Source organism: Leopardus geoffroyi, chromosome D1 (assembly GCF_018350155.1).
Source record: "Leopardus geoffroyi isolate Oge1 chromosome D1, O.geoffroyi_Oge1_pat1.0, whole genome shotgun sequence".
NCBI classification, from domain to species: Eukaryota; Metazoa; Chordata; class Mammalia; order Carnivora; family Felidae; genus Leopardus; species Leopardus geoffroyi.
The window spans coordinates 7,055,237-7,082,033 of record NC_059329.1 but is presented as its reverse complement, the minus strand read 5'-3'; the positions used below and the strand labels follow the sequence as shown (position 1 = coordinate 7,082,033).

Genomic DNA, 26,797 nt, shown 5'->3' with positions numbered 1-26,797 from the left:
CAAAATTCACAAAAGTATCTGCCTTCTGTGGTGCTTCTGGTGAACTGGACATTAGAGAATACTACAGTCATTATCACATAACCTGCAACTGTCAATTGTCATTGGAGACATGGTTTCTGAAAACCCCATTTCTTCTAAGTGATGCATTTCAAAAATCACTTATAAAATAAACAGTATTTGCATTTGTTTTTTTCTAACTCTGATCTACAGATAATAACCCACTGTTACCTACAGAAATTGGTAACGAGAAATCTATGTACAATTACCTTAAATCATGCAGTTTTTAGATGTTACCTAATGACTGAAAAATTTGTATCCGGTAAAGACACTAAAGAGTTGTGAAAATAGGCAGAAAGCAAACAGCCAAAAAAAAAAAAAAAAAAAAAAAAACGAAGAAAATCAAGGGGAGCCTGGGTAGCTCAACTGGTTAAGCGTACGACTCTTGATCTCGGCTCAGGTCATGATCTCAAGGGTTGTGAGATTGAGCCTGTCTTGTTGCACACTGACAGCACAGAGATTGCTTGGGATTCTCTCTTGCTCTCTCTCTACCCCTTCCCTGCTCTCTCTCTTAAAATAAATAAACTTAAGACAAAGAAGAAAAAGAAAATAAAAAGTGACTCTTTAGATTATTAATTGTACCAAGAATTTCAATAGCTACCTCAATACAACGTTACAAACAGCAACCACTGTCTACTCCATAGTAAGCTAAGGAAGAATTAAAGAATCTCTTGCTATGCCACTCCCGAGTTCTTGAGAACCAAGTTCACCCACTGAGAATGCCTGGAAGCATGGAGTCTGGCCTCTTCTAGGGCTTTCTTTAATCCTAAACATTTATTAGCTTAACAACATTAAGGTGGGCCCCAAGGCCCATATTCCCAGTATTTAACAACTTTCTAAGAGGATAATCCACCATTTTCCCCAATCTATTCCTTCTCAGACTAACATTTCATAGCAAGAAATCGAAGATAGAGATAATCCATATGGAAACCTTCAACACATATCTACTTATGTTCACTAGAAAACATTTCTGCAAGTCAAGCATGTCCACAATTGACAGTGATTCATACCAAACATACAAACACAAACTTCCACTTGTATCAAAATACACTTTGAAACCTACTTCCCCCAACCCATTTCCCACACAGCCATACAACCCCACCACCCCCCATTTTATGCAGGGGTAGTTGTTAACAAACACCTGTTCACATCTTACAGAAAGATATGTTTTCCTCAGACCACATGAGAAATATTGCACTAGAGTATTCCCGCATTTAAAGGTCCATCAAATATTTAAATAATTATAATATATTTTACTATACTTTCCATATTTTATAACACATAAAATGACGTCGTTTCCTAAAAAAGGTAGTATTCATTTAAAATACCAAATTCTTAGGGCGCCTGGGTGGCGCAGTCGGTTAAGCGTCCGACTTCAGCCAGGTCACGATCTCGTGGTCCATGAGTTTGAGCCCCGCGTCGGGCTCTGGGCTGACAGCTCAGAGCCTGGAGCCTGTTTCAGATTCTGTGTCTCGCTCTCTCTCTGCCCCTCCCCCGTTCATGCTCTGTCTCTCTATGTCCCAAAAATAAATAAACGTTGAAAAAAAAAATTAAAAAAATAAAATAAAATAAAATAAAATACCAAATTCTTATAGTAAAAAGAACACTGATTTTTTTAATTGAATCAAATATGGCTACAAGTAGTACATACCTGTATTTTGCTTTTTCATGAACCCAGACATACTCAGGGTTTTTCAAACTCAAGCGTGCAAGGTCCTTTACAGATTTGGTTTGGGTAGCTGAGAAAAGCAAAGTCTGACGTTTCTTGGGAAGATTTTCAATAATAGCATTCATGGTATCAGCAAAGCCCATATCCAAGATTCTATCTGCTTCATCAAGAACTAAAAAAAGAAAATTCAAGGTGAATTACAACATTTAAAATATACATTAGGCTAAATGCAATGTAGTATTCAGAACTGGATCCTAGAAGAGAAAAAGGGCATTAGCGGAAAAATCGGTGAAATCCAAATAAAAGTCTGGAATTTACACAACGGAACAATGTTAATCTTCATTTTGACGAAATATGTGGTTACATGCCACAGTTATGTAAGATGTCACACTAGGGGAAACTGGGGAAAGGGTATAAAGCAACTGTCTGTACTATCACTGTAACTGTAAATATAGAATTATTCCAAAATAAAGACGTGATTAAAAGTATATATACACACGTTAGGTAATATGACCAGAAGCGGATGTATCTTAAGAGATAAATTCCTAGCAGTGTCAGATAAAGAAGTATCTAATTTCATATACAACTACTTATATTCTTATGACCATTTTGTTTAAAAAAAAAAAAAAAAAAGTCTAGTTGTACTCTCCGGGTTTAGAACCCATATGCCAAAAAATTGTTTCAAGTTATTCTCAGATGTTTTATTGAATAAATATTAAGATTAAAAATGTCTAACATTAAAATTGATGAGGCTTCTCTCCTAAGTCTGAGATTGTTTCATTAGAAATTCATTAGACTTACCTAACATTTGGAGATTGGTAGCATGAAAACATATTGTTTCATCCATGTGTTGAAGAAGCCGACCCGGAGTACAAACAAGTATATTTATGTTATTGATCCTCTCAGCTTCATGTTTCAGATCCTGAAAACAGTTGTTTCTTCTGATTACACAGACACATTACTGAGCAGCCCATGTATCAAAACTATAAAAGCCATCTGCATGTTACTTCTCACAGCAATGTAGATATGCTACAAACAGATAGGATTTCCCCCTTCGATTTCTGCAGCACATCCCAATTTCTGGGCCAAATAAAAGTCCTCAGTGAAGACCTAAAGAACTCAGAGTGCCTCTAGATTCTTAATTATACCCAGGATTCTGAGGCCAAGAAAAAATTTCCCATGAATGCTCCAAGTCTTCACTTCTCTTTACATCGGCCAGAACCGACTTAAAGTAGAATCGTTGCCATTATTTAAGTCAGAACCCAGAGGCACTCTCTGACACCATTCACACTGCACTTTGTGGACTAGGGCGAGGGAAGCTGAGCTCTCTACACTCTAGAAGGTGTCTCCTTGAATGTTCGTCATTAAAGCTCGGTGACAGGTACATCAGTACGTGAGGGTTTGGGATGGATGCTACACTTCCTTCATGTATGTTTGCATATGAACCCAAGTATTATCTTCACAGTCTAGAAGAGCCTCCAGCACAAACAAGCGGTCCAAGTGAACCAGAAGGTAGAGCAGAAGCTGAGTAGCTGGTTCCACTATCACCTAAAATCAACATTCCTGAAAACTATCTTCTGCTCCAGAAAGCTGGAGTGACCTTACTCAGGTCATATAAAACTGATTTTTAAAACAAAGACTGTGAGGGTGCCTGGGTGGCTCCAGTCGGTTAAGTGTCCAACTCTTATTTCTGCTTAGGTCATGATCTCGCAGTTCATGAGTTCGAGCCCCACATCAGGCTCTCCACTAAATGTGCAGAGTCTGCTTGAGATTTTCTCTCTCTTTCTCTCTCTCTCTCTCTCTCTCTCTGCTCCTTACCCATGCACACTCTCTCTCTCTCTCTCAAAAATAAACATCTTTAAAAAATAAAAAAATAAAACACAGTAATAAAAGAGAAAAAAAGGGCATTACATATGATAAGTGTATTGATCGAAGAAGACACACATTTGTAAATATTTATGCACCAAACACAGAATCAGTGAAACAAAAAAAATAACAACAGACATAAAAGGAGAAATTGACAGCAATACAATATTAGTAGGAAACTTTAATACCTCACTTACATCAATGGACAGATCATTTGCACAGAAAATCAATGAGGAAACACTGGACTTAAACAATACATTAGACCACATACACTTAACAGGTACATACAAAACATTTCATTCCAAAATTGCAAAACACACATATTTTCCAAGTGTAAAATGGAACATTCTCCAAGACAGATCACATGCTAGGCCACAAAACAAGTCTCAAATTGAAGACTGAAATCATATCAACCATCATAGTGATACAGGACTACCACAAAAAAAAAAAAAAAAAAAAGAAAGAAAACGGGGGTGGGGGGAGTGCCTGGGTGGCTCAGTTGATTAAGCATCCGACTTCAGCTCAGGTCATGATTTCACAATTTATTTATTTATTTTGAGAGAGAGCATGCATGCACACACAAGTGGGGGTTCAAGCCCTGCATTGGGCTCTGTGCTGACAGCTCAGGGCCTGGAGCCTGCTTCAGATTCTGTCTCCCTCTCTCTGCCCCTCCCCACCTCGCTCACTCGCTCTCTCTCTCTCAAAAATAAACATTAGAAAAAAAAATTTTTTAATACCCAAAATAAACAATGTAAACTTTACATCAACAGGAACCAGAAGAAGAATAAATAAAGCCCAAAGTTCTTGGAAGAAAATAAAGATCAGAGTGGAAATAAATAAAATAGAGTCTCCAAAAAAAAAGACAGAAAATATCAACAGAACAAAAACTGGTTCTCTGAAAAGATTTATTTTTGACTGATAAAACTGCTAACCATGCTCATCAAGCAAAAAAAGAGAGAGAAAACTCCCCACACAAAAAAAAAAATCACAAATGAAGTTACAACCAACAACACAGAAATACAAAGAATAATAAGAGACAACTGGAATTACATTACAACAAGTTGAAAAGTCTAGATAACAATGGATAAACTCCTAGAAACACACAACCTTCCAAGACTGAATCACAAAGAAATAGACAATCTGAAAAAACTAATTATAAATAATGAAATTGAATCAATAATTTTTTTTGAGTGGGTGGGGTATGCCTGGGTGGCTCAGTCGGTTAAGCAACCCGACTTCGGCTCAGGTCATAATCTCACAGTTCATGGGTTTGAGCCCCGCATCGGGTTCTGTGCTGACAGCTCAGAGCCTTGAGCCTGCTTCGGATTCTGTGTCTCCCTCTCTCTCTGCCCTTCCCCCACTTGCGCCTTCTCAAAAGTAAACACTAAAATAAATAAAAATAATTTTTTTAAGTTTTTTTTTATTTATTTTGAGAGAGAGCATGCATGCACGCACAAGTGGGGAAGAGGCAGAGAGGAGAAAGAGAGAATCCCAAGCAGGCTCCGCACTGTCAGCATGGAGCCCCATATGGGACTCAAACTCCTGAGCCATGGGATCATGACCTGAGCAGAAAAGCCAAGTGTCAGACACTCAACTGACTGAACCACTCAGGCACTCATGAATAGGTAATTTCAAAACTCTGAAAAATCAAAAGTCCAGGACCAGGCGGCTGCACAGGTGAATTCCAACACTTAAAGAAGAGCTAGTACCTATCTTCCTCAAAATGTTCCCCAAATTGAAGAGGAAGGCACACTCCGAAACTCATTTCCCAAAACCAACATTACCCTGATACCAAAACCTGACAATAACACCATTAGAAAAAAGAAAACCACAGGCTACTATCACTGACAAACACAGATGCAAAAATCCTCAACAAAATGTTAGCAAACCCAGATTTAATGCAATCCCTATCAAAATACCAACAGCAGTTTTGACAGAACCAGAACAAAAAATCCTAAAATTTGTACAGAAGCACAGAAGACCTTGAGCGGCCAAAGCAATCTTGAAAAACAAAAACCAAACTAGAGGTATCACAACTCCAGATTTCAAGTTATACCACAAAGCAGCAGTGATTAAAAAACAGTATGGTACTGGCATAAAAACACACATAGATCAACTGGATAGAACAGAAAACCCAGAAAGCAAGCCACAACTATAGTCAATGAATCTTTGACAACGTAAGAAAGAATATCCGATGGAAAAAAGACAGCCTCTCCAACAAATGCCGTTGGGCAGCCACATGCAAAAGAATGAAACTGGACCACTTTCTTACACCACACACAAAAATAAACTCAAAATCAATTAAAAAATTATTGAAAAGAGCACAGGGAGTTGCAGGAAGCCAAGCTATCCAATCAGCCTGATGGCAGGGCCCAGGCGGTGGACGGATCGGGACTGCATGGTGGCCCATCGAAAGTGAAGCTTCTTGTACTCCTGCTTTTATGTAATTTGGCCTCAGCGCTGGTCAGGGCAGCCCCCCTATCAATGAAGTACCTGGGGATTGGTCGGTTGGGGAATTGCCCACCACAGGCCCTCCGGGAAAAGAACCATCAGGGAAAGAAATAAAATTCCGTAGGGAAATTATGCGGCCCTGCATCCAGCCCTTGCCACCCCCTATAAAGACTCCTCTACCTAAAGGAAGGACAGCCCCATATATTTCCCAGCCAAGGAGGGGGACAAATGGGTTTGAAATCCCCACTCTGGCAACAAAGGAATGTATCTATGGATACAAGTTACTCCAACCCCTAGGCCCACTTGGCCCCCAGGAGGCATTCCAGATGATAACTGGACCTGGGGGATTAAGGTACAGAATGGTTCATTAGTTCCTAGGTATACATTGTCTCTCTGGGAGTGCATAAGGCGTGGGTTCCCAGGGCCCTCTTGGCTCCCTCCCGGCACCCAGACCAAAGCGAACACTTTTGTTCCTTGTGCCACAAATGGTCCAAAGGAACAACTAAGAAGTCACGTCCCTGTAAACGTTCTACTTGAGGTGTTGAGAGCTAGATGACCTTGAAAGGGCAGGAGGGAATGTTACATGAAAATAACTATGTTGTTCCTTAATGGGTGATTACACAAAGGAACATTTTTTGAATTAGGTAATGCCAGAAAACATAGATGATGCACGCTATAAGAAATTTGCTAACAAATATAATGCCACACTTGCCACGATAAAGCAGCCAGTCTAACACACTGTCGTTGTCTGTGTCCATTTGTTATTTTCGCCAACACCATTCATCCTTCGGGAACCCCTGGACCTGCTGGGGCTGGACCCTGGCAGGGAGTAATCTCTTGGCATCAGCCATAGCAACATTTCTTCATTGCGAAAGAAACAATCAACAAAACTAAAAGACAACCTATGAAATGGGAGAAGATGTTTGCAAAAGACTAATTATCCAATAATTTGCAAATTATCTGATAAAACGTTAGAATCCAAAATGTATAAAAACTGATACAACTCAATGCTCAAACAATGAATAATCCAATTAAAAAATGGGCAATTGACATGAATAGGCATTTTCCCAAATAAAACAAACAAATGGACAACAGACACATCACTTAACATCACTGGTTATCAGTGAAATTCAAGTCAAAACTACGATAAGATATCACCTCACATCTGTCAGAATGGCTAAAATCAACAACACAAGAAACAACAGGTGCTGGTGAGGATGTGGACAAAAGGGGACTCTTTTGCATTGTTGGTTAGAATGCAAACTGGTACAGCCACTCTGGAGAACAATATAGAGGTTCCTCAGAAAATTCAAAATAAAACTACTCTATGATCCAGCAATCATATTACTGGGTTTTTACCCAAAGAATAAAAAAATACTAATTTGAAAAGATACATGCACCCTGATGTTTATAGCAGCATTATTTCCAATAGCAAAATTATAGGAACAGCCCAGGTGTCCAACGATTACGGAATAGATAAAATAGATTTGGGGCACCTGAGTGGCTCAGTCAGTTAAGCGTCCGACTCTTGACCTCGGCTCAGGTCATGATCTAATAGGTCATGGGATCAAGCCCCACAATGAGTTCTGTACTGATGGCACGGAGCCTGCTTGTGATTCTCTCTCTCCCTCTCTCTCTGCCCCTCCCCCATTCACACTCTTTCTCTCAAAATAAATCAACTTCAAAAAAAAAAAAGATGTGGTATACATATACAATGGAATATTACCCAGCCATAAAAAAGAATGAAATTTTGCCACTTGCATGACATGGATGGAGCTATACAGTATCATGCTAAAAGAAATAACTCAGTCAGAGAAAAACAAATACCATATGTCACTCATATGTGTAATTTAAGAAACAACAAATGAGCAAAGAAAAAAAGAGATAAACCAAAGAAACAGACCATTAACTATAGGGAACTGATAGTTACAAGAGGGAAGGTACATAGGAGGATGAGGGAAACGGGATGGAGATTAAAGAGTACAACTATTATTATGGAAAAAAACAATTTAAAAAATATTTGCAAATCAGATCCAACAATACATTTCAAAAACCATACACCACAATCAAGTGGGATTTATTCCACAGATGCAAGAACAGTTCAACATCTGCAAATCAACACAATAGACAACATTAATAAAGGATTAACATCATATGATCTCAATAGATGCAGGAAAAGCATGACAAAATTCATCATCCATTCACGATAAAAAACTGTCAACAGGGACGCCTGGATGGCTCAGTTGGTTAAGCATCTGACTTCGGCTCAGGTCATGATCTCACAGTTTGTGAGTTTGAGCCCCATGTCGGGCTCTGTGCTGATAGCTCAGAGCCTGGAGCCTGCTTCAGATTCTGTGTCTCCTCCTCTCTCTGCACCTCCGATGCTCATGCTCTATCTCTTTCTGTCTCTCAATAATAAATCAACATTAAAAAAATTAAAAAAAAAAAAACTCTCCAATTCGAAGAGTTATGCATCCCTATGTTCACAATTGCATTACAACAGCCAAGACACTGAAAGCAACCCAAATGTCCATCAATAGATGAATGGATAAAGATGTGGTGTGTGTATGTGAGTGTGAGAGACAGAGAGAGAGGAAGAGAGAGGAAGAGAGAGAGGGGGGGGGAGGGAGAGAGGGAGGGGGAGGGGGAGAGAGAGAGAGAGAGAGAGAGAGAGAGGCTCAGTCGGTTATGCATCTGACCTTGGCTCAGGTCATGATCTCATGGTTCATGAGTTTGAGCCCCATACCAGGCTCTGTGCTGGCAGCTCAGAGACTGGAGCCTGCTTCAGATTCTTTGTCTCCTCTCTCTGCCCCTCCCCAACTGATCACACTCAGTCTCTTTCTCTCAAAAATAAATAAACATTAAAAAAATGAAAAAATGAAAAAATAATGAGATCTTGCCATCTCAAACAACATGGCAGACCCAGAGATTATCCTCAGTGAAATCAATCAGAGAAGGACAAATACCATATGTAATTTCACTTACATGTAGAATCAAAAAACAAAACAAAACAAAAAAGCAGAAAGAGACCCATAAATACAGAAAACAAACAGATGATTGCCAGAGGGAAGAAGGATGGGCAAAATGGGTGAAAGGGAGTGGGAGATATAGGCTTCCAGTTATGAAATGGATAAGTCATGGGGATGAAAGTCACAGACAGTCAATAGTACTACAATAGCATGTATGCTGACAGATGCTAGCTATACTTGTGGTGAGCACACATAATGTACAGACTTGTTGAAATGGTATGGTGTAACCTGAAACTAAGACAATTATGTGTTAACTATACTTCAATTAAAAAATTCATTAAAATTTTTTAAAAAATTTTGTAAACCTGTCTTCCTTTTTTCTGCTGCTGACCAAGCAATGTTCTGAATTATTCAATCTCTTAAATATTTTCTTAAAAGGAACTAGCCCACATACTCCAATGGTACCTTTCCCAAGTATAATAACAAATAGAATTATAGGTTATTTAAAGTGTATTAGTGTCAGAGAATCTGATCCACTCAGATACCCTCAAAAAATGGACTTTCTGAACCTTCAAATTTGATAACCAGAACTCTAGATGACAGTCACCACACCAGGAGGCCAGCTTACCTGTTTAGATGAAATCTCCACCTCTTTCCTGTCCACTGCCAACAGTGCCCCAATATACGTTATAGAAAAAAGAAGGACAAGACAAAGGACAAACCTTTCCACCAATGATGAGACCAGCCGAAAAGTCATGATTCTTTCCTACTTTTCGGAGAACCTCAAAAGTCTGATAGGCCAGTTCTCTTGTGGGTGATATAATCAGAACCCCCAGCCCGTCTGTTGAGGTCCACTGCAAACGATATAAGGCTTCCAACACCTCAAAAAAGACAGCAAATTATGTTTAGTAAGTCCTTTCAGGAGGCGGCATCTTGATTCCTAAGCCAACCGTGCTCCTCCAAATCAAAGGCACATTCTGAGCAGAAGACACACCAGTCACAAGTTCTTTCCAATCAGCAAAATGAAATTCTTTGCTTTTTTTTTTTCTTTTTCTTCCAGCCACCAGATCCCTCAAGTCATAGAGGGAAGGGAAAATCAGGCCCTGGCAGCTCAGCTGCTGCCAGAGCCCTGCCCAGAGAAGAATGGCAATCGATGAAAGGTATGTACAGCCCTCAAACTATTCAAACACATTTTGGAAAAATATCTGTCACCATTCTCTGAATGGAAACCACATTAAAATAAACTTTCATCCGTGTAGTTACTATAATTATATAGTCACTGAATTTTCTAGTTGTGGGCAGACATTGTTAGGAAAAATTGAATTTAAGAGAAAAATAAAAACAACTTTTCAATACTTGGGACAAAAACTCAAATATGATTTTTCTAAGCCAATTATTTCGTAGGAATTAAATTATGAGATCGACAGCACAACTGAGATAGAAGTAAAGTCCTACGAGTTTTACTGCTCAAAAGGACAGATATCAACGTCCTGGAAAATTTTCAACGAGTCATTCAATCTAAATGAGCATATTTCAGCTTTATCCTAAACAAGTGGCAAATATAAATGAAACTGGCAGGTTTACAAGCATAAGCGCATGAATAGCCTCCGAGGCCTTTCCGTGGTCCTACAACAGGGTAGAACCATCCAAACCTGCCACCCAGGAACAACCATATCCTTCAGGAATGTAAAGGCTGATTAAGGTAATTCATTCATTCAAGTTACTGAGCGTCCACCATGTGAAAGGCACTGCGTTAGAATGGAGGGAATATGGTGGAGAACAGGACAGCTGGGGGCCCCTGTCTGATAAAAGCGGCATTCTAGCCAGGGGAATCCAATAGGAAACAACTCTCTCCATAATGATTTGTACCTAGGCAAAGAATGCTTTACAATCATATAACAGAGAGGCACTTAGGTGGTTCAGTTGGTTGGGCATCCGGCTCTTGGTTTCGGCTCAGGTCATGATCTCATGGTTCAGCGCACAGGCTCAAGCCCCACATGGGGCTCCATGCTGAGCATGCTTGGGATTCTCCATGGAGCATGCTTGGGATTCTCTCTCTCCCTCTCTCTCTGCCCCTACCCCTGCTCACGCACATGCTCTCTCCCAAAATAAACATTTTTTTTAGAATAAATAAATAACAGTGTGCCTGGGTGGCTCAGTCAGTTAAGCATCCAACTCCTGATTTCAGCTTGGATCATGATCTCAGGTTCACAGGTTCAGGCCCTGCATCAGGCTCTGCGCTGTCAGTGCAGATTCTCTCTCTCACTCTGTGCCCCTCCCCTGCTTGTGTGCACTCTCTCTCTCTCAAAATAAATAAACACTAAAAAAAGGTTTAGGGGCACCTAGGTGCCTCAGTCAGTTGAACATCCAACTTTTTTTTTTTTTTTTTTTTTTAATTTTTTTTCAACGTTTATTTATTTTTGGGACAGAGAGAGACAGAGCATGAACGGGGGAGGGGCAGAGAGAGAAGGAGACACAGAATTGGAAACAGGCTCCAGGCTCTGAGCCATCAGCCCAGAGCCCGACGCGGGGCTCGAACTCACGGACCGCGAGATCGTGACCTGGCTGAAGTCGGACGCTTAACCGACTGCGCCACCCAGGCGCCCCCATCCAACTTTGATCATGATCAGGTCATGATCTCACGGTCTGTGGGTTCAAGGTCTGCATTGGGCTCTGTGCTGACAGCTCAGAGCCTGGAGCCTGCTTCAAAACTGTGTCTCCCTGTCTCTCTCCCCCTCCTCTACTCACACTCTGTCTCTCTCTCTTTCAAAAACAAACATTTTTTTTAAATTAATAAATAAGTAAAATAAAATCACGTAATAGAGGACCTGACCCAGTATGAATAAACTACTTACTGGAACAAGGAAAGCCAAAGTCTTGCCAGATCCTGTCTTGGCAGCTCCAAGAACATCTTTCCCTTGCAAAGCCAATCCAATAGTCTGCTTCTGTATCTCAGTTACCAAACGGTACTGGGCTTCTTGCAAACCTGCCGTGTAGAAGGGAGGAAAGTGATACTGTAGAAAACTCCTACAAAACAGTAGTACGGACTGAACGGCGCCCCCTAAAATTCCTACATTGAAGCCTAACACCCAGTACCTTTGACTGTGACCGTATTCAGAAAGAGGCCCTTTGGGGTGCCTGGATGGCTTAGTCGGTTAAGCGTCCAACTTTGTTCAGGTCATGATCTTGCAGTTTGTGAGTTCAAGCCCCATGTCAGGCTCTGTGCTGACAGCTCAGAGCCTGGAGCCTGCTTCAGATTCTGTCTTCCTCTCTCTCTCTGCCCCTCCCCTGCTCATGCTGTCTCTCTGTCTCAAAAATAAACACTAAAAAAAAAAGAGGGCCTGTGAAGTGATGATTAAGTTCAAATGAGCCTTGATCTGATGTGACTGGTGTCCTCACAAGGGGAAATCTGGACACAAAAGAGATACCAATGGTATGACTGTCCAGAGGAACAACCACATGAAGATGCACAAGAGAGTCGTCATCTGCAAGCCAAGGAGAGAGTTCTGGAACAATCCCTTCCACGATAATGGCTCTCAAAGGAAACTAAACCTGCCAACAACTCCATCTTTGGACTTCCAGCCTCCATAACTGTGAGAATATTAATTTCTTCTAAGCCCCCCAGTCTGTGGGATTTTGTTCTGGTGGCCCTGACACACCAATATAAAAGACATCACTTTTGTTTTCTTGTTCATTTTAACATAATTAGATTTTATTTTAATTCCTGACAGGCTATGGCATCTTGTTTTTTCACTACTGCTCTTTAACCAGTCCAGAAAGGAGATGAGAATGACACATCAGTAAAACTCAAATGAATTAATATTGTTTCCTGGTGTTAAAGGTTCAAGATATCAAAATTATTTGCCAAAATGATCTTTTTCAGGTTAAATACTCTAAATATTTTTCTGTTTATAAAAAACATCAAGAAATCCAACAACATGTCCCAAGATTACCATCCTCCTACCTTTTAATGTTTTTTTGGACAAAGGGAAATCTGAAAATCTTGTAATTTCATTTACATTTATCTGAAAAAAGAACAAGGAGACTGTTCAGCTAAGGTAAAATAACATACTATATAATTCATTTGTCTTACAACAAAACCATTTTTTGTCTACATTGTGCCGTCCAGCTAATTCTTGGTACTACAGGATTGAATTCAATCATCACTACTAATTAAAAACCAATGTTCCTTCTAGAAGGAAATGCACCATAAGGAAGTTATCATGAATCAAAAATATAAACTTGTAACAACTTAAATTGGTTTAAAAATAAAAACACCTCATTCATTCAACACACACACACACACAACCATCACCACCACCACCCTCCTTCACCTCTAAGAATATGGTAGGTCAACAGCACATCAATTTTAGGAAGAAACTTTACCTTCAGACCATCCTTCAAGGAATATCAGTTTAAGAAATAAGGAGCAAAGGGACTCTACGCCACAGAGCACAATGAGAATATTTCTACTTACACACTTTGGAGAAATGATTGAACTTAATTGGAGAAATGTATCTTGTTATCACAAACCTTTTCAAGTTTTAACCATAAGTCAATGGCATGCAAAATCCAACCAGACAACTCCTCATTCGGGGGTATAGTAAAGGAGGGGGCATTATTTAACAATAACCAGAGGAAATGTCTCTGTTATGCTTTGAAGCCACAATAAGTAACATTTTGCCCTTTAACTTTACATTATCTAAATGTTCATTACTGATGTTCTTCATTAGCATAAACCCAATTTTCTGAATTTCATTTCGGTTACTCAGGAGAATTATTTTATTACAGATGCTGAAAGCAGGAACTCCTGTTCAGATCTGGGAATACGCTGCCAAATTATTCATGATTCACAAAAGGGAAAAGTTGCATTTGTAAGGTTCATTTATTTAAATTATACTCCAGGCAGTAAAGGGATGACAGCTTTTATTTCATTTTACAGTCTACACATCATCTTCTCCAAGATTCTTAAAGCAGCCCAGATATGGTTAGTCTCTGTTCTCACATGCTGCAAACACAAGTATTAAAACATTGCCTTGATTCCCACAAATCATTCCAGAGAACAGTAAAGAGGAGTAATCAGTACACTCACATGAGAGAGAGAAAAGTTCATTAGAACATCTTGTCCCATCAAGGGGTCAATCTCCCAAACACAACATTAAAATTAGGTCAACTGGGCGCCTGGGTGGCGCAGTCGGTTAAGCGTCCGACTTCAGCCAGGTCACGATCTCGCGGTCCGGGAGTTCGAGCCCCGCGTCAGGCTCTGGGCTGATGGCTCAGAGCCTGGAGCCTGTTTCCGATTCTGTGTCTCCCTCTCTCTCTGCCCCTCCCCCGTTCATGCTCTGTCTCTCTCTGTCCCCCCAAAAAATAAATAAACGTTGAAAAAAAAATTAAAAAAAAAAAAAATTAGGTCAACTGACCTCCCAATTAGAAGGTCAATCTCCCAAACACAGCATTAAAATTAGGTGAAGTCCACATGTGCACTTGTGGTACGATCAGCTAAAAAGCTGTTTTCACAAAGAACAGAATGTCTACAGAAGGAGCCAGACGGGCAACACACGTTCATCCTCCACCAGAGACACAGCCCAGGCACAGCGGGCCACTCCAAGGAAATGCTGCACATCTCCCTCTAGTCTGTCAACCCTCCTAAATGGAAAGTCTGGAAAAATGAAAACGGTTCCGGCACTTTATCAGCCATAAACATTTACAACATTTTCTTAGAAAAAAGTCAAAGAAATAGAAGAAAATCTGTACTCAACTCATGAACTAGAACAGGAGTCAAACTATGGCCCAATTCACCTGCTGCTTGTTTTTGCAAACAGTTAACCTGGAGCACAGCTACAACCACTCCTTTACGTGTTGCTTATGCCGTTGTGACACAGGTCATGTGGCCCACAAAGCCTAATATTGACTATCTGGCCCTTTACAGAAAACGGTTGTCAAGTCTGTTCTAGAAAACTCTCTGTTTGGGGCGCCTGGGTGGCTTGGTCGGTTAAGCGTCCGACTTCGGCTCAGGTCATGATCTCACGGTCCGTGAGTTCGAGCCCCGCATCGGGCTCTGTGCTGACAGCTCAGAGCCTGGAGCCTGTTTCAGATTCTGTGTCTCCCTGTCTCTCTGCCCCTCCCCTGTTCATGCTCTGTCTCTCTCTGTCTCAAAAATAAATAAACGTTAAAAAAAAATTTTTTTTTAAAGAAAACTCTGTTACAATCCAAGGAATAATTAGAAGTCACAGAGTCGGCTATGGGTCCTACAAACAAAACAACATTTTCTCCCCTTCCCCTCAGATGTTTCTTTTCTTAAAAAATCACTCCTGTCTTTCAATGTTCACACTCCCTCTGAAATCTGTATCACTCTTCTGAAATCAGGAAACAATTTTCCAGTGACAGTACTTGTCCCAGACTTCTCATCAGCTTTCCAGGGAAAGCTGGAGGGGGGGGCGGAAGGAAAAGCAGGGTGGACACCACTCAACTACCTCCTATATTTCTTGCAACTCTCTTCTCACTACTCATGTTTCTCACAAAAGCAAATAATGCTTCCACATCCTCAAAGCCGGAGAAGAAAGTAAGTGTAAGAACATCCTGGAATGCTCCACCCACTGCAGTCACGACAAGAAAAGCAATCCGCCTCAAGCCACCCCGAATTCTGATTGACTATAGGGGGGAAATGACATTAGAATGCAGGGTTCCTATACAGCACTAGCTGATTCAAAGCAAGTCTAAAAGAATCCCAGGTGCAGAGATGGAGTCATTCAGCAGCAGTGACAACAGGGGAACTGAAACAAAGATCTCCAACCTCTCTCAACAAGCTTCAATCCCCAACTCTCCCTCAGAGCCCCCAACACACATCCTTACAGGGTGGCCTTAGGGATAAGCCACTCAGTCCTGACTCCCCAGCAGCGGTCGGTCCTCCAGATCTACCACTGACAGCACCATTCTTCCCTAGCAGCAGGACAACCAGAGACCCATTCCTGCAGGACAGGAGATTCCCTTAATGGGCAACGGTGGCTCTAGGACGCCCCATCAACAGAAGCTTTCTTAGACTGTGCTGCAGCCTGAGTCTCTTCCTATGGCTCCTCCAACTCCCTCCTTTCCCTATTTCTGTTCCTTCTCTTTCACTTGCACAGACACTTCCCCCCAATAAATCTCCAATTCACTGGGGCACCCGGGTGGCTCAGTCGGTTAAGCGTCCAACTTCAGCTCAGGTCATGATCTCATGTTCCAGGAGTTCAAGCCCCGCATCAGGCTCTGTGCTGACAGCTCAGAGCCTGGAGCCTGCTTCAGATTCTGTGTCTCCCTCTCTCTCTGCCCCTCCTCCACTCACGCTCTGTCTCTCAAAAATGAATAAATGTTAAAAAAAAAAAAATCTCCAATTCACTTAATCCCACTTTGGCATTTGCCTGTCAGAAGATCTAAGACCTACACTATACTAACAGTCTCTGACCTGGTCTCAGCCTCCACAGCCTTTGGGTGTGCTCTCTACTTGCCCCCAGAGACTGCCTACTATTTTTGGTTAAAGTCTCTAAACATGGGGGCACCTTGGTAGCTCAGTTGGTTAAGCGTCCAACTTCAGCTCAGGTCATGATCTCATGGTTCATGGGTTCAAGCCTGACATCAGGCTCTGTGCTGACGGCTCAGAGCCTGGAGCCTGCTTCAGATTCTGTCTCTCTCTGTCTCTCTCTCTCTCTCTGCCCATCCCCTGCTAGCGCTCTGTCTCTCTCTGTCTCAAAAATAAACATTTTTTTAAAAATTTTTTAAATAAAATACAAAAAATATAATAAAGTCTCTAAACATGGCCTCTGTATGTACTTCCTATGGTTGCTGAAACAAATTCCCATTAACAGTGGCTTAAACCAACGTGAATTTATTAACTTGTAACTCTGAAAGTCAGAAGTCCAAAATGGATCTCACACAGCTAAAATTACAGTGTATGGCTGGGCTCCATTCTTTCTGGTGACTATTGGAAAGAATCCATATCCTTGCTTTTTCCAGCTTCTACAGATACTCCCTGCCATGTAACTTACTCACAGGTTTCAGGATTAGGCTACAGACATCTTTAGGAGGCCATTATTCTAACTACTACAGCCTCCAAAACCATTGTCAATCCACCTCTGCCCCTCTTCTCCCGGAGCCAGCTTGGGAACACATACCACACTTCAAGGAGAATCTCCCCCTCAGAGAACATCACTTATTTTCACATCTTTTTGTATATCCTTGGGTTGCTCCCTTGACCTACAATGTTCTTGCCCATCTTTTCTATCTGGAGAACACATCATTCAAAGCTGCTCCACTCACGGCCACCACAAACTGCTGGGCGGTTCGCGCCCTACACAAAGGCATGTAGGGGCACCTGTGGCTCAGTCGGTTAAGTGTCTGACTCTTGATCTCAGCTCAAGTCTTGATCTCAGGGTCATAAGTTCAGACCCCATGTTGGGCTCCGCACTGGGGATGAAGCCTACTTAAAAAAATAAAAAAATAAAAACATTTACAACGGCTGAGGTATAGGGGCTGCAATCCAGCTCACACTCAGCTCCACAAGCCGGGCCTGAGGCTGCAACCACGAGGAGGAAGGGGAGCATGCCCAGAGTAAACATATTCTTCTAATTCACCTAGCCAGAAATGGCAGGGACAGAATAAATCAACTTCTGTCCCCATAATTACACCACTCTAACTCCACAGCACTGTACATAGGTACCAACTCTCTGCCCTAGAGACAAAGACATGTATTTTTTCCCATCTTTTACGACCTAGGCCTCAACAAGTGCCTTGTCAAACTGTTACAAAATGTTTCTGAATCAAATTGTCCAGTATTTTCCCACAGACTCTACCTAGCAGCACCCCTGTATTGTAAACACACTGTAAGAAAAGTTTTATGCACAAATGTTATCATCTGAGGCAGCTTGTAGTCAGGGTCTGAACCTTAGTTACCTGGACAGTAACAATCTGCTTTGCTGGTATTCTAGTACGGCTAGCCCTGGTATTCGATTCACAGTGCATTCCCTTCTTGACAAAATATTAAGAAAATATTTCTAGGGGCGCCTGGGTGGCGCAGTCGGTTAAGCATCCGACTTCAGCTCAGGTCACGATCTCACGGTCCATGAGTTCGAGCCCCGCGTCAGGCTCTGGGCTGGTGGCTCAGAGCCTGGAGCCTGCTTCTGATTCTGTGTCTCCCTCTCTCTCTGCCCCTCCCCCATTCATGCTCTGTCTCTCTCTGTCCCAAAAATAAATAAATGTTAAAAAAAAATCTTTTTAATAAAAAAAAAAGAAAATATTTCTATGAGTAAAAAAAAATAATAAAACATGGCAATACTTACAGGAAAAACCTACTCCTTCAATTTAGTGAAAAGATTAGAATTTAAACATCCATGCAGTACAATGCAGTAAAGTATAGTGATTTGGAGTCTGGCATCAGTCCTAGACTAACCTGAGTCAGAAGTTTCTCACTACCAGCTACTTAACCTTACAGAAATTATTTAGTCTTGCTCTTCCTTAAAGCTTCTCACCCATATAATGTAAATAGTCTCATGATGTTGTCTACTGTGACGATATGGCAAAATAACATGTAAAAAGCTTCATAAATGTTAGTAATTATAATTAAAACAAAAGACCAAAAAGAATAGACTGATGTTACCAACTAGAATAAGGCAATCTGGAAAAGGTCCTCATGCACCAAACAACATGTCAACACTGAGCGCCTATTCTAGGATAACCATTGTGCTACCAGTGTCTGGGAAGCGAAAAGGTGAGTGTATCCATGGTTTCTGACCTTGAAGTTCATGGTCTAGTGGGAGAGTTAACGAAAAAGTTAAAGAAACCAATCATCACAGCCGGGTGATAAATGCTGTAACAAAAGTGTATACAAAACGTTACAGACAGCAACCCTAACTCTACCTGGGGAGGTTGGGAAGAGAAGTTTCAATCCTAAAGTCCTGGCAAGTATTCCTAGAGTGAGAGAATGGGGGTGCTCACTGCAAACGGTGGAAACATCAAGTACCAGGACAAGAAGCATCAAGGACCAAGGCCAATTCACAAAACTACCAATTGTTCTTTCACATATGCCTATCTCAGGCTACCTCATTTGAGCCTTGTAACATTTAGTGGTCTCTGCTGAATGAAAGAAACTGAGACTCAGGAATATTAAGAAACTGGCTAGTCAATACCCAAACTGAGTGAGATTTAAGCCAGGTCTGCCTGACCACAGATAACTTATGCTTCCACTAGAGAAGAACATGTTGACACATTAAAGTATTTGACCATTGGGGCACCAGGGTGGCTCAGTCGGTTAAGCGTCCGACTTCGGCTCAGGTCATGATCTCGCAGTTCGTGGGTTCAAGCCCCGCATCAGGCTCTGTGCTGACAAAGCTAGGAGCCTGGAGCCTGCTTCAGATTCTGTGTCTCCCTCTCTCTTTGCCCCTCCCCCACTCATGCTCTCTCTCAAAAAAAAAATAAACATTAAAAAAAAATGTTTTAATAAAGTATTTGACCATTTTCCTGAAAGTAATTGTGAGTCAAGGAAGGGTTTTTATCAATAATAGGATGACTGGATTTTCATCTTGGAAAGAATCATTCTGTCAGCAATATGGAGGATAGAGTAGAAGGGAGTAAGACCTAAGGGCCAAATCCCCATTAGCCACAGTTTTCCTCACTGAAGTTTTGCAGGAACACAACTATACCCATCTGTTTAACTATTTCCATGGCAGCCTCTATGTTACAATGGCAGGGTTGAGTGGTTCCACCCTTCTGACATGCAGAGTTGAAATCATTTACTATCCTGTCCTTTACAGAAAAAGCTTGTTAATCCCTATTATAAGCAATAACTACTGTAGTTAACCCAGACAAGAGATGATGGGGCCTGAACTAAGACATAGCAGGGGGGACAGAGTAACAGTTTAAAAAACTTAAAAGGCAGAGGAAATTATCAGTGTGACTGACTGGATGTAAGTACAAGTGGTAAGAGGGAAGTGTCTAGGATTACTCCTAGGTCTCTAGCTTGACAGTCTGCTTACACGGTGGGGCTAGGATGTGGTGGGCTAAACAACAGCCCCCAAGTATATCCATATGCTAACCTCCAGAACTGTGAATATTACCTTAGATGGCAAAAGTGATTTTGCACATCGTTATTAAAGACCTTGAAGGGCGCCTGTGTGGCTCAGTCGGTTAAGCGTCCGACTTCAGCCAGGTCACGATCTCGCGGTCCCTGAGTTCGAGCCCCGCATCAGGCTCTGGGCTGATGGCTCAGAGCCTGGAGCCTGCTCCCGATTCTGTGTCTCCCTCTCTCTCTGCCCCTCCCCCATTCATGCTCTGTCTCTCTCTGTCCCAAAAATAAATAAACGTTAAAAATAATAATAAAAAAAAAAAAATAAAGACCTTGAGATGGGCAATTATCTTCAATTATCTGAGTGGGCCCTAAAGACAATCAGAAGTATCCTTATTTAAAAAGTGCAGAAGTACAGGGCGCCTGGGTGGCTCAGTCGGTTAAGCGTCCAACTTCGGCTCAGGTCACGATCTCGCGGTCTGTGAGTTCGAGCCCCGCGTCGGGCTCTGGGCCGATGGCTCAGAGCCTGGAGCCTGCTCCCGATTCTGTGTCTCCCTCTCTCTCTGCCCCTCCCCCATTCATGCTCTGTCTCTCTCTGTCTCAAAAATAAATAAACGTTAAAAATAATAATAAAAAAAAAAAATAAAGACCTTGAGATGGGCAATTATCTTCAATTATCTGAGTGGGCCCTAAAGACAATCAGAAGTATCCTTATTTAAAAAGTGCAGAAGTACAGGGCGCCTGGGTGGCTCAGTCGGTTAAGCGTCCAACTTCGGCTCAGGTCACGATCTCGCGGTCTGTGAGTTCGAGCCCCGCGTCGGGCTCTGGGCTGATGGCTCGGAGCCTGGAGCCTGCTTCCGATTCTGTGTCTCCCTCTGTCTCTGACCCTCCCCCGTTCATGCTCTATCTCTCTCTGTCTCAAAAATAAATAAAAACGTTAAAAAAAAAAATTAAAAAAAAAGAAAAAAAAGTGCAGAAGTACAAAGCACCTGGATGGCTCACTCAGTTGAGCATCTGACTCTTGATCTTGGCTCAGCCATGAGCCAGGGTCATGGGATCAAGCCCTGAGTTGGGTTCTGTGCTCAGTGTGGAGGCTGCTCGAGATCCTGTCTCCCTCCCTCTGTCCCTCTTCCCTGCTCACGTGCAAGCTCATGCTTGCTCTCTCTCTCTCTCTCAAATAAAAGGAAAACAGGGACACCTGGGTAGCTTAGTTGGTTAAGCATCTGACTCTTGGTTTCGGCTCAGGTCATGATCTCATGGCTCATGAGACTGAGCCCCATGTCCGGCTCTGCACTGACAGTGTGGAGCCTGCTTGGGATTCTCTCTCTCTCTCCTCTCTCTCTGTCCCTCCCATGCTCATGTTTGCTCTCTCGCTCTCTCAAAATAAATATTTTTTAAAGAACAATAATAAGGGGCACCTGGGTGGCTCAGTCGGTTAATCGTCTGACTTCGGCTCAGGTCACGATCTCACGGTCCGTGAGTTCGAGCCCCGCATCGGGCTCTGGGCTGATGGCTCAGAGCCTGGGACCTGCTTCCAATTCCGTGTCTCCCTCTCTCTCTGCCCCTCCCCTGTTCATGCTCTGTCTCTCTCCCTCTGTCTCAAAAATAAAACGTTAAAAAAATAAAATAAAATAAAGAACAATAATAAAATAAAATAAAAATAATAAATAAGGGACGCCTGGGTGGTTCAGTGGGTTAAGCATTTGACTCTTGATTTCGACTCAGGTCATGATCTCATGGTTCATAAGACTGAACAAGGCGTTGGGCTCCACAGGGACAGTGTGTGAAGCCTGCCTGGGATATTTTCTCTCTCTCTCTCTGCCCCTCCCCCAATCACTCCCTTTCTCTCTCAAAATAAATAAATAAACTTTAAATAAATAAATAAAAATAAAATGGTTAGAAGTAGATTTGACACAGGACAGAAGGGAAGCTATCCAAAGCACAGACTGAACGCAACCACAAGCCAAGGAATACAAACAGCCACCAGAAACTAGAAGCAAGAGGTGGGATTTTCTGGGCCGTCTGGGTGGCCCAGTTGTTTGGGCGTCCAACTTCGGCTCACGCCATGATCTTGCAGTTCATGAGTTCAAGCCCTATGTCAGGCTTTGTGCTGACAGCTCAGAGCCTACAGCCTGTTTCAGATTCTGTGTCTCCCTCTCTCTCTCTCTGCCCCTCCCCCACTCACACTCTGTCTCCAACTATCTCAGAAATAAATGAACATTAAAAAAAAAAAAAAAAAAAAAAAAGAAGTGGGATTTTCCCTGAGAGCCTCCAGAGGGAGTACGGCCCTGCTGATACCTTGATTCCAGGCCAGTGAACTGGATTTCAGACTTATGGCTTCCAGAACTATGAGAAAAAATTTGTTAGAGTGGCAAATAGGGAACAAATACACAGGACTGTGAATTTAGAAATAAAAGATAATGAGCTCAGTTTTGGACTTGTGTTTTTAAGCGATCCTACGACACTCAGGTAAAAACATCCAGCACGGTCAGAAAAAAAGAATATGAACTCAGAAGAGCTGTGGATGGAATACAAGAAGGAGTCACCAGTCCCCAGGAATAACCCTTGGGATTACACAGCAGGGAAGAGGATAAAGAAGGGCTGAGACTATATAGCCCCTAAGCAATTCTAGTTAGATCAAGACTCTAAAATGCCATCTAATGGTAGTTTACAGTGGTTTCTTGAAGCGCTGTGCATCAGCAATAGTAGTAATAATTTAACAGCGAATACATTTATATGTATCGGGCATCATGCAGAACACTTCACACGCATTCTTACTAACTCCTCACAACAACTTACAAATATTACTATGCCTTCTAAAGACAAGAAAGGCGAAGCTGACAGAATAAGTAACCTGCCCAAAGTCACTCGTCTGGTCGTCAAAAGTCAGGATCCAATTACCATTTACCTTAACCCAGACAAAGATAAAGTTTATCTATCTAATCTTACCGTTGACCTAAGGGTCGCTTAAAGGAAAGCTATACCAGCATGACACTTGATGACCATAATTCCAGAAAGGTCCCACATATTAAACCCGATTATACCTCACTAGAAGGGGGCAATCACTGAGAGGGTGAGTGAGGAGGGTGAAGGCCAAAAGAAGGGATTTAGGGGTGGGGAAGAGAAGAAGGGGTACTGACAGTGCCGGGCGGAGGGGGTGGCACAGTGAGGACAAGAGGTCAAAATGGGAACCACAGGGATACTCATCTGGGGATATCAACAACAATGTGGGGTGGCAGGTGCCAGAAACAGACTCGGAATCCAACTTTCCCTAAGTCAATTCTTGGATGGGGTCACGAACCTAAGGAGAGAAAACGAGATGAACGAAGACCGATGATGCAGGATGCAGACCTGGCATGACGGTTAAAAGGAAAAGCACTGGGGCGCCTGGGTGGCTCGGTCGGTTAAGCGTCCGACTTCAGCCAGGTCAGGATCTCGCGGCCCGTGAGTTCGAGCCCCGCGTCAGGCTCTGTGCTGACCGCTCAGAGCCTGCAGCCTGTTTCAGATTCTGTGTCTCCCTCTCTCTGACCCTCCCCCGCTCATGCTCTGTCTCTGTCTTAAAAATAAATAAATGTTAAAAAAAAATTAAAAAAAAAAAAAAAAAAAAGGAAAAGCTCTGGAACTGGAAAGACATGGGTCTAGGTCCCAATCGCACACCAGCAACTAATATGGGAGCTTAAAACAGGTTCCTTGCCCAGGTACCTGGGGGGCTCAGTCGCTTGAGCCTCTGACTTGGGCTCAGGTCATGATCTCGGAGTTCACAGTCCGTGGGTTCGAGCCCCGCATCGGGCTCTGTGCTGACAGCTCAGAGCCCGGAGCCTGCTTCCGATTCTGGGTCTCCGTCTCTCTGCCCCTCCCCCTCTCACACTCTGTGTCTTTCTCTCTCTCAAAAATAAACATTAAGGGGCGCCTGGGTGGCGCAGTCCGTTAAGCTTCCGACTTCAGCCAGGTCACGATCTCGCGGTCCGTGAGTTCGAGCCCCGCGTCAGGCTCTGGGCTGATGGCTCAGAGCCTGGAGCCTGTTTCCGATTCTGTGTCTCCCTCTCTCTCTGCCCCTCCCCCGTTCATGCTCTGTCTCTCTCTGTCCCAAAAATAAAAAAACGTTGAAAAAAAAAATTTTTTTTAATAAATAAATAAATAAACATTAAAACATTGGTTTAATAAAAAAATTGTTTTAAATTTAAAAAAAAAAGACTCCTTATCTTCTCAGAGCCTCACTGTTCTCATCTGTACAACAGGAGTACGACCCGTACCTCAGTTCCAGGTAAATAATTGGTATTATTATGGATGGGTTAGCGGCTCCAAATCTAGGTGTCATGATTCCCACCACCGTGGTGGGTATTACTGTGAGTATTAGAGTAACTGTTTCACTACTCATCTCCTTACTCCGAAGTGCATTCCCATCACTTCATCAGGAACGGCGTGACGCGCAGAAGAGCGGCCCGGACGGTCCACTGGCCGGGTCTGCAGCACCCAGGTGACCCCCCGTGGGGCCTCCTCCGGGCCCCTCTCGCCGCTTCCCTTCTGCAGCCCTGTGGACCGACGGCGTGCCCCCGGGATAGGTGGCCGGTCGCCGCAGGTACCCCCCAGCCCCGCGGCCCGCCCACCCCGCGCCCCCGCCCCACCTTCTCGTAGTTCTGCATGAGGCGGCTGATACTCTCGCGCTCCACCTGCCACTCGGGCTTCTTCAGCTGCTTCCTCAACTGCTTCTTTTGGCTCTGCTTGTGGCTGTGTTTCTTCTTCCAACGGTTGAAGCTCCGCACCGGGTCGGGCCGGCCTTCCGGGCCCCGACAGTCGGCAGTTTTGCCCATCGCGGCGGCGGCGACAGCCCACACCGCCCCCAGACACGAGACACCTCAGGCCAGGCGGAGGCACGGTTCTGAGGAGACGCGGAACCAGCGTGGGGGAGAGGGAGACTGCGCGTGCGCGAAACCCAGAGCCCGCCCCCGAGCTTTTGAAACCGGGGCACGCGCCTTGGACTGCAAGGAAAAAGTGGGCGGTGATTGGCGACTTGGATTCCGCAGGGCGGAGCGGCCTGAGGAAGAAGGCGGGGCTAGCGGCGCCAGGAGCACGCCGGCCCTTTAAATGGACGCATGCGCACGGCTGCTGTTACTATGGTGACGTCACACGCTTAACACTTTTTGGCTGTTAATACACGCTTGCCCTGGGTTTACCTTGGCAAAGCGTGAGCGAGCGTGCGCGTAGGCACGCACACACGAGCACACGTGCTCAATCTGAGTTACAGTTGTGATCCCCCTTTTTGCGTATGTCGGCCCAGGGAGCTGAAAGATTTGCCCAAAAATCAAATATTCCTCTGCAGAGTACCAACCTAGGAATAAAAAAAAAATGATTATTCTATATTCTACTGTCCCTCTAGGTTTTCCCTTTTTTCCGGCCCCTCAGACTCAGTTGCTGCTGCAGCAGCGAGCTGAAGCACAGTCGAACTGAATTTGCTATGAAGGCAAAATGAAAACTAAAAGAATTGAAAACAAAGTTATTTGCAATAAATCATTTTAAGTGAATTGGCCTTCAGTGAATTACTTTTTGACACATTTACCTAGAGTGCTCATAGGTATACACGGGATGGTGGTGGGGGCAGAGCTGTAGCGTGGACAACAGAAAGTAGGTTCAAAGCTGACATGTAGAGTGTTCGCACCTTCAAATTATTTTTTAAACCCACATAGCCTGATGACTACCCCCAACGCATGCCCACTCCCCAGACAGAAAGTGGTTGGGGAAGTGGGGCTGTGAACTGGAGAATCTCCTCCCCCAACCCAAGGTCACTAGATATGGTGGAGGGTAAAGCTTTATAAAGGGAGGCTATTTAAAAATACATACACATCCACAAAAAATTCAAAATAGAATGACCATATGATCCAATACTTCTATTTCTGGATATGCAAGAAAGAATTGAAAGCAGCATCTGAAAGAGATGTTTACATACCCATATTCATAACGTTATTCCTAATATCCAAAAGGTGGAAACCACCCATGTGTCCATCCAGGAATAGTGGATAATACTGAGCCCTCAAAACAAAGGGAATTCTGACAATGTTCCCATGTGGATGAAGTTGGAGGACATTATGGTAAGTGAAATCAGACAGTCACAAAAGAAAAAATCCCGTATGAATCCATTTATCTGAGATACTTAGGGTAGTCAAAATCAGAGGTGCCAGAGGCCAGGGTGAGGAGAAAATGGGGAGTTCCTGTTTAATGGGTGTAGAGTTTCTGTTTAGTAAGATGAAAACATCTCTGGGAGACCGACTGGTAGCACAATGATGCAAATGTACTTAATGCCACGGAACGATGATGATACACCCAGAAATGGTTTAAGTGGCAAATTTTATTTTTATCTTACCACAATTTTTATTTATTTATTTATTTATTTATTTATTTATTTATTTATTTAGAGACAGAATAAGCAGGGGAGGGGCAGAAGGGGTGGTGTGACAGAGGATCCCAAGCGTTCTCACTGGCAGCAGAGAACCCGATAAGGGGCTCAAACTCACAAATGATGAGGTCACTACCTGAGCTGAAGTCAGTCGCTTAACTGACTGAGCCACCCAGCCACCCCTGAATCTTATCACAGTTTTAAAAATTGTTCTTAATTTCTTTTAAGTGTCTATACACAACAAATGAGGGTCTCAGCTCTCACAGTCACTCTTCTAAAGCTAAAGCAACCGGCTACATATACACCTGAGGCAAAAAAAAACTGAACGGTCATCTCTAGATCTCTAGGAAAACTGGCCTAAG

The 26,797-nt window shown here is 42.9% G+C and overlaps 1 protein-coding gene across 4 annotated transcripts in view; it reads right to left on the bottom strand.

The window, feature by feature from the left end:
- Nucleotides 1–25,022, bottom strand: part of DDX10 (DEAD-box helicase 10) — a 629,111-nt gene extending 604,089 nt beyond the window's left edge. For 3 of the 4 annotated variants that reach the window (XM_045482720.1, XM_045482717.1, XM_045482719.1), the window contains exons 1-6: nucleotides 24,670–24,974; nucleotides 12,977–13,037; nucleotides 11,868–11,998; nucleotides 9,735–9,893; nucleotides 2,528–2,648; nucleotides 1,709–1,898 (exon numbers count right to left, since the gene is read on the bottom strand). In XM_045482720.1, the coding sequence (XP_045338676.1) occupies nucleotides 1,709–1,898; nucleotides 2,528–2,648; nucleotides 9,735–9,893; nucleotides 11,868–11,998; nucleotides 12,977–13,037; nucleotides 24,670–24,855 (848 nt within the window). In that variant the 5' untranslated portion in view covers nucleotides 24,856–24,974. Of the gene's footprint in view, nucleotides 1–1,708; nucleotides 1,899–2,527; nucleotides 2,649–9,734; nucleotides 9,894–11,867; nucleotides 11,999–12,976; nucleotides 13,038–24,669 lie in introns of all 4 variants that reach the window. The other variant, XM_045482716.1, reaches the window with a different exon arrangement.
- Between the last annotated feature and the right edge of the window lie 1,775 nt (nucleotides 25,023–26,797).